Here is a 7,784-nt window from a genome sequence, read left to right on the forward strand (position 1 = left end):
AGCCGGGGGGCAGGGCTGAGGGGCTCCTGGCCGCGGGGACGTGTGCCGGGAGCGGGCCGCAGGCCCCTCGTGTCCCGTGGGGCCGGTCCAAGCCCGGCTCCGCTCCGCTCCGCTCCTGGCGCACCCGGGGGCCTTATTTACACATCCTGCCTTTATTTGCATATTTAGCAATTACCCGTGAAAGCAGTTCTAAGATTTAATCCCATTTCACAGCAGTGTTTTAAATGTCAGTTCACTGAGCCTGTCGCTGTTTCATGCCCAGCTTTGACAAATGACCTGGGCGCTCTGGACAAGGCCCCGGCTCCCCTGGCCCTCTGTGCTCCAGCCCCCGCCCGGACAAGGATGCCGCAGCAGGGGCTGTGGAGCAAGTGGAGGCACCCCCTGGCCCAGGGAAGCTCAGAGCCCTGCAGAGCAGGCAGACAAGGAGGCACAGGGCGGGTTGCTCTCACTGCCTCCTTATTGCATGGCAGGGAGGAGCTCCAGGGACAGGACAGGACAGGACCTGATCTTGGGTGCACGCGGTAACAGGAGCAGCCCCTACGAGGGGCTGAGGCTGCCTCTCCCGCGGCTGCGTGGGTGGCGAGGTCTGTCGTGGGCATGCTGTCAGGCGGGTCGGCTGGGGTGGGGCAGCATCTTGCACGCCGGCCTTGCAGCCTGGCTCCCACCTCCTCTGCTTTTGCTGGGGACTGAGAGCATGGCCGGGGTGGGGGCTGTTCAGGCTGCCCGGCTAACCCCCGCCTGCAGACTCAGCAGTGGCGTTCGTGTCCCCTTGTTTTGGCAGCAGGGCTGAAGGCTTTCAGGGCAAAGCCTCCTTGGCCTCCGCTCCTGGCTCTGGTTTAAGCAGCCGCGGGCCCAGTCTGGCTGGGTTCCCCTTGCTGTTCGGTGCTCCGGCCCCACGGGTCCAGCCCGGCTGGCGCCTGCTGCCAAGACTGCCCCAGAGTTGGCAGGTGCAGGTGGGGCAGGCACCAGGGCCAAACTCTTCATGCCAACACAACTTGGAGCCCAGCACTCCTTTGGCAGAGAGAATTGGGCCGCTGGATGCTGAGGGTGCAGAGGCTTTCACCCCCGAGGTCAGGCTCACCCCGGCCCTGTCTGCTTGGTTCCAGGCCGGCGGCGCTGGCAGTGACGGGGGTGCTGGTGCTGCTGGCCGTGCTCTGCGTGGTGTCTGTCCTGGGCGGAGGGAGCGCCAGCCACGATCCTCTCTACTATGGTGAGTCAATGCCCCCCTGGCACCCTCGGGCCACAGCCCCCCGGCTGCACATGGGCTCAGCCGGGGGGCAGGACACAGCACTGACCCACATCAGAGCTGGCCAAGCCAGTCGGAGATGCCCGGAGACCCCTGCCCTGCCCCACCACCTCCAGCTGGTGGGGGCCTCAGGACCGGAGCCCTCCCTTGCTGCTGGGCAGCCCCCGGGACGTGCTGGGGGAGGGATTTGTCCCTGTGCGATTGCTGGGGTCCCCCTGAGCTGCAAGTCCGGGGTGGGGGTGGGGGCAGGCGCCCACAGAGCTGAATCCGCCACCTGCTCCTCCTGCCCCGCAGTGTTCACCGTGTTCTCCTTCACCTCCGTCATCGACCTCATCATCTCGCTGGAGCAGGACGGCTACATCCAGGGCTACATGGAGTTCTACCTGACGGAGGTGCTGACCCCCAGACTGCCCAGCTGGGCGCTGCCCTGTCCCAGGCCTCTGCCCTCCCGCACCCTGCTCCGAGCAGGATTTGCACCAGATGCTGCAAGCCCAATCCCCCCCACCCCATCCAGATGTGTCTCCCAGCCTCCATCCCCTCCTAAACCAGTGCCTGCTTCATCCTGGGGGGTGGATTTAAAATGTGGATGTGGATGTGGATGCAGCTCCCTCCCCTAAATGGCCTGGCGCTCCCAGCGCTCCACGGGGAGGGGCAGGGGCATGCAAGCAGCCCGGGGGCCTGGGGCCCGGGGCCTGGGCGCTGAGCAGAGCCGCGGCATCTCCAGCACCCTTGGAGTGCCCATGCGGCCTCCTGGCTGCATCATGCCTGGGGCGGGGGTGACGCGGTGCCTCTCCCCTCGCCAGGGTGAGCCGTACCTACGCACCGCCTACGGCATCATGATCTGCTACTGGGACGGTGTCATCCATTACCTGCTCTACCTCGCCATGGTCGCAGCCATTGACCAAAGGTAGGGGCTGGGGAGGGCAGACCCGCAGGGGAGGAGGTGTCTTCAGGGCATTAAGTAGCTTCCTGAGGGTGTGGGTGCACGGCGTCCTTGCCCCAGAGTGATCTGACTTGCTCTGGGGTAAGAGCGGAGCACACACGACACAGAGCCTTATCCTGTGATAAGTCAGCCCCCAGCGCACCTGGGGTAGCTTTCCTCCGGGGCAAGTTCATGTGTCCGCAGCCCCAAGGGCCGGAGTAGCTGGCTGGTACCTGCTCTTGCCACCTGGGCATTGCGATCATTGCAACCCTGGGTTGCTGCTCTGGGGTAAGCCGGTGTGTGTCCGCTCTGGGTCCCGGGGCAGTAGGGATCGGGGCACAAACCCGCGGTGAGTGGCACCAACGTAAGTGCTGGGGACCCCTATCCTGGAGTGGGTGTGTGAGGGGAGGCTGCTCTTCGCCCTGGGGGAGCTCTGTCCCGCAGGTGCCCTCAGCGCCGGGGTGGGGGCATCTTGGGGATGTGGTAGGAGCCCAGCGGTGGGGGCCGGGGGGGGCAGGGTGGGCATCATGATGAGCATCATCGTCTTCTTGCCGGGGAACCTGATAGGTAAGGGGCGCCTGCCGATGATCCCCAGCCCCGTCGCACCTGTCCAGGTCGCCCTTGGGCAGCCAGGTCCATGCCAGCGACGGCACCAACGGGCCTGCTTCTTGGGGGCCGGCAGAGGCCCTTGTTCCAGCCACTGGAGATGCAGGAGACGCGCGCCCCTGGGTGCCTGCCCTGCGGCTCCCGCTCTGCCGGTCTCTGGGGCCGGTGGCTCCAGGCACAACCCGGGCTTCTCCTCTCGTCCCACAGGGAAGTACAGCTCAGAGATCCGCCCTGCCTTCCTGCTCAACCTGCCCTACCTCCTGCTCCCCATCTGGGCCGGGCAGAGGCTCTTCCAGCAGCCCAAGCCCCTGCCCTGCTGCACAGCTGACAAGGTAAGTGCTGCGGGAGGCTGTTTGCACCCCGGGGTGTGGGCCCCATCCTGCCCCTTCGCCACATCCTCCTCCTGGCTGCTGAGAGCCAACGCCGGGCCGGCGCAGGGAGGAGAAGCCAAGCAAAGGGGCCTCTGCCTGTGGCCCTTGCAAGCTCTCCTCGAAGGGCCAGCGCCTGGCGGCTGCACCCACAGCAACTCCTCTCAACCAGGTGGCAGAGGAGCAGCGCAAAGGCCTGCACCGGCGGCCCCTGGACCTGGGCCTGATCCTGTTCCTGCTCACGGCTGGAGCCTTCCAGCTCTTCAGAGGGCTGGTAGGGATGGTGGGAGCTGGCCGGGCTGCGGGGAGGGCTGGGGAAGGGGCTCTGGCGGGCAGTGCGGGGCTGGGCAGGGTGTCACTGTCACAGGGGGCCGGGCTGAGCTGGCAGCCCCATGCCCTCTGCCTCGTGCCCCAGGTGGTGCTGGACTGCCCGTCCGAGTCGTGCTTCAACTACATGTACCAGTACGAGCCGTACCTGCGGGACCCCGTCGCCTACCCCAAAGTGCAGGTGAGCGCGGGGCTCGCAGCCGCCAGGGCAGGGTCTCCGCCGGGCACTCCCTGTCCTGAGCGCTGGGCGGGGGGCGGGGGGCTTTCTGCCTTGGCTTGGCCCGCTGGCTAACGAGCTCGGTTGCAAAGGCAGCTGCTTGTCAGGCCTCCTGCCCGGGGGGCGCGGGGGCGCAGGGAAGCCAGGTCCTGTCAGCTGTGCGCTGCGCCGCCTCAGCAAGGGCTGCCAAGGCTGGTGTCCGGGGAGCCAGGGAGGGAGGAGGCCTTGCTAACAAGATGCTTCGCGGCAATGATTGGGATGCAAACGCAGCTGCTCTCGGCTCTGACCTTGAACTGTCCCCAGCCAAGCAGAGGCTCGGTGCCAGGCAGCAGTGCAGGGAGCTGCTGGCACGGGCGCACGGCCCCGCTGCGCTGAGCTCCCTGCTGCTGCCTCTGCAGGGAAGGACCCACCTGTCCCTGTCCCTCTCCGCCCTGCACCCCTGGCAGCCGGTCGCGGAGGCAGCCCGGCGCTGTGCCCCGGGGGAGCGGGGCAGAGGAGTTTAAACACCCTTGTAGCCTGGGTCCTGGCAGAGCCGCGGTGTGTGGCTCCCCCCGTCCAGGGCACGTTGGACCCCGGCTGGTCCGCGCCCATCTCTGCCTTGGGCTCTCTGCGCTCCTGGGCACATCCTGCTCAGCACCGCTGACTCTCCCCTTGCTCCCAGATGCTGGTCTACACCTTCTACTTCCTCCCGTACTTCGGCCTGTGCATCTACGGGCTGGTGTGGCCCGGCTGCACCTGGATGCCGGACTGGGCCCTGGTGTTCGCGGGCGCCATCGCGCAGGTACCGGGGACAGGGCTGGGCTGGGGTTTGCCTCGCGGACGCGTTCCTGCCCTGGGCAGGGTGGCACGGGGCTGGCACGTCCCTTGCTGGTGCCTGAGGGCCGTGCTCTGGACCGAGGCACATCCAGCCCCGGTCGCCGCGGATCCCCCCATCCCGGAGTTAGCGTGTGGAGCGGTTTCCTTGGCAACGAGCTGAGCTTGATGGAAAGAGACTCCAGCCGGGGTCCACGGAGCCGTGGCCGGGCTGGGGGCGAGGTGCAGCCCCGTGGGTCCAGCCGGGGCCCTAGCTGCATCCCGCGGGGCCACGAATGCCCCGTCCTGCCCGGGCGTGTGCAGGCCAGCCCCCCGACCCGGCGCGGTCCTCGGAGCAGGCGGGCAGGGGTGGAAAAGTGAGGGGCACGGGGACAGCACTGCCTCCTTTCTCGCAGGCCCAGTTCTCGCACGTCGGCGCCTCCCTGCACCAGCGCACGCCGTACCCGTACCGCACGCCCGAGGAGGCCTGGTGGAGCGTCCTCCTCGCCAACAGCCTGTACACGCTGGGGCCGCACCTCCTGGCCTACCGCTGCCTCTGCAGCCCCGGCTTCTTCCAGCCGCCCGTGCCCGGCCCCCTGCCCACGGACAAGAAGCGCCAGTGAGGAGGGACGCGGGCCCAGCCCCGGCAGCGAGATGCTCCGGCGCAGCCTTCCCGGGGGCCGAGCAGCCTGGACCGGGCAGCCCGGATGCTGCGCGGGGCCTGGTTTGGTGGAGGAGGCCAGGTTGTGATGGGGCGGGGGCAGGGAAGGTTTTGCTTCTACCCCGCCGGAGCTGGGTCTTGCCCCATCTGCTCCGCCCTGCCACGAGACGCCCCCTTTGCCCCTTGCCAGGCCGAGGCCCTCGCCGGCATTCGCCACAACAGCACTGCCAACACTCCCAGCTCCCCTGCAGGAGGGACCGGCCGCCGGGCTGGCGCTGCACCTCTGCAATGGGGCTGTGACTCGGAGGTCTCCGCAGGGTCGGGCTCGGGGGATCCCATGTGGGCTTCCCGCTCGGGTGCAGGCAGAAGCCCTGGGCCCTGGGCATGCTGCGGGGGTTGGATCTGCAGCCCCTGGTCCAGCTCGGCCTCAGGCAGACCTGGCTCCTGCCAGCCTGGCCGCAGCTGCGTCCCCAGCTCTGCAGAGCTTGCCCGTCGCAGGAGTTTCTTGGTCCATCTCGGCTGCTGGCAAAGGCCCGTGGGCCCGGGGGGGGGCTTGTTCCCTGCACTGGGGACCCTACCGACACAAACTGTTTACAAATAAAACTGCTTTAACCCCCATGTGGCTGGACTGTTGCACAGGGGAGTGCCGGGGGGGCGCTGCTCAGAGGGCCCCGATCCCGGCCAGCCCAGCCCTGGCCAGCCCGCGGGGGAAGTGTGCGAGTGCATGTGCGTGCTCTTATGTATGTACACATGTGTGCATGTGCCAGCGTGTGTGAGAGGACAAGGGCCTGCGTGCCTGGCAGGGCTCTGGGTGCCTGCGCATGTGTGAATGAATTTCCCTTGAACGTCCTTATTTAAGCCAGGGGGCAGGGGTGCAGAGCACCAGGGAGTGGGGCCTCGAGGCCTTTGGTGGGAGGCAGAGGAGGCGAACGTGCCAGTCAGCCAGCGGGGGCAGGAGGCCAGGGAGCTGCCCACGCCAGCCCCAGAGCAGCCGGCCGGAGCCGAGGGGCAGGAGGGGCCTTCCAGTCCCATCACAGCTGGATGCCACCGCCAGGCGAGACCCTCCCAGCCCTGCAGCCGATCCCAGGAGGCCCGACTCCCACCCCCAGCCAGACCAGGCATCCTGCCCCCGGCCTGCGGCACTGACCACTAGGCCTGCCCCCCTGCAATGCAGCCTTGGCCTTCCCCTGCCAAGGCTGCAGCCTTTGCAGCAGCTCAGGGGCTCCCGGGCTGCGCTGGGTGCGGGGCGGTGCCTGGGCCCCAGTCCCAGCCCTGGGAAGGGCTGGGAGAGGCCAGGGCAGCCCCAGCCCCTGCCAGCCCAGGCCTGGACCCACCCTCAAGGGGACCCTGCTGCCTCCTGCTGGTTGCCCCTGGGACTGCGCCCACGAAGCTCGGGCATTAGCAGCGTGGGGGTAGATCTGGGCCAGCCGGCTGGCAGGGGATGCTCTGGCTCTGCCTGGTCTATGCAGGGGGCCCTGGGAAAAGCAGACCCCGAGTCCCAGTGCTGCTAGGCTCAGGTGGGACAGGGCTGGGAGTCAGGAGACTGGGACTCGGTGCCCCTCTGCCACTGACTCCCCGTGTGCCCTTGGGTGCATCCCAGCATCTCTCCACCCCTGGTCCCCGCTGCGGGGAGGGAGAACGGGTCCCCCTGCTCCGCCGGCCCGTGCAGGCTGCGAGCTCTTGGGGGCAGGACCCGGCTCCCCCCATGTCGGCCCCCAGGACCCCATCGCACGAGCAACCCCGGGGACATGACGGCATCCTGCACCCTGGCCCCCACGGGTAGAGCAGCCGGCACTGCCAGCATCCCTCAGAGCCCCGGAGCCAGGCTCGCACGCCTGCCTGTTCTCCTTTAAAATCGCCTGCCCCCCCCATCCCTCCCACACTCCCTCCTCCCGCCCGGCTCTCGCAGCCCATCCTCGTCCTCGAGCAGTGACTGCCCAGGCACCGAACTCTGGGTGTCGCGTCCCGCCTCGTCCTGCGGCGCAACTTTCCCTCCGGAGCTGGGCTCCCTGCCCCCAGCTCTGCTGACTCGGGCGAAAGAGCCAGAGGCAGGTCCCTGCTCCCAGCCTGCCGGGCCAGGGACCCGGAGCCTCTCCGTACTGTAACCTTGGAAATGCAGCTCCTGCTCTGTGCTGCAATGTGGTGCTGCATGCGCTGATCGGGGCCGGCCGGCAGCCCTTGCCCAGGGCCGCGTGCGGAGGGGGGCTGCAGCACGGGGCTGCGGGGCGGGCGCAGGGGCGCTGAGAGCCGGGGGCGGGTAGGGGGTGAAGTTACTTTTTCTTCCCATCCCTCAGCTCTGGAGCTGAAGACGGCCCCTGGGCAGGGAGTGGAGGGAGGGGGTTGGGGCTGCCGGGGACCCTGAGCTGTCCTCACCCGGGGGGTCAGGGGGGTGAGTGCAGGAAAGGCCCCCGGCAGCCTGGGCCGGGGTCTGGGGAGGGGAGCGGGGCTGGTCCAGCGTGCTCCTGCTCTGCCCCCCTCGCAGGCTCCAGCCACATGACCGGGACTGCGCGCACCAGAGGAGCCCAGGGGCAAGCGCTCTGGATCTGGCCCCCCCGGCACGGCCCCGGCTCTGCAGCGCCCTGTGCTCGCAGCAGCGCATCCTGCACTGACCCCCCTGCATCTCCGGGCAGGGGCAGCAGCTGGGC

At 68.5% G+C, this 7,784-nt stretch overlaps 1 protein-coding gene across 1 annotated transcript in view; it reads left to right on the forward strand.

Moving 5' to 3' along the window:
- TM6SF2 (transmembrane 6 superfamily member 2) overlaps positions 1-5,751 on the forward strand; it is an 8,134-nt gene extending 2,383 nt beyond the window's left edge. The window contains exons 2-11 of the mRNA XM_014522334.2: positions 529-584; positions 1,107-1,210; positions 1,541-1,638; positions 2,050-2,153; positions 2,686-2,735; positions 2,982-3,106; positions 3,315-3,416; positions 3,558-3,650; positions 4,348-4,467; positions 4,895-5,751. Coding sequence (XP_014377820.2) covers positions 529-584; positions 1,107-1,210; positions 1,541-1,638; positions 2,050-2,153; positions 2,686-2,735; positions 2,982-3,106; positions 3,315-3,416; positions 3,558-3,650; positions 4,348-4,467; positions 4,895-5,101 — 1,059 coding nt within the window. The 3' untranslated portion in view covers positions 5,102-5,751. The remainder of the gene's footprint in view (positions 1-528; positions 585-1,106; positions 1,211-1,540; positions 1,639-2,049; positions 2,154-2,685; positions 2,736-2,981; positions 3,107-3,314; positions 3,417-3,557; positions 3,651-4,347; positions 4,468-4,894) is intronic.
- Positions 5,752-7,784: the final 2,033 nt, after the last annotated feature.

Source organism: Alligator sinensis, unplaced genomic scaffold, assembly GCF_000455745.1.
Source record: "Alligator sinensis unplaced genomic scaffold, ASM45574v1 scaffold1354_1, whole genome shotgun sequence".
Lineage (NCBI taxonomy): Eukaryota > Metazoa > Chordata > Crocodylia > Alligatoridae > Alligator > Alligator sinensis.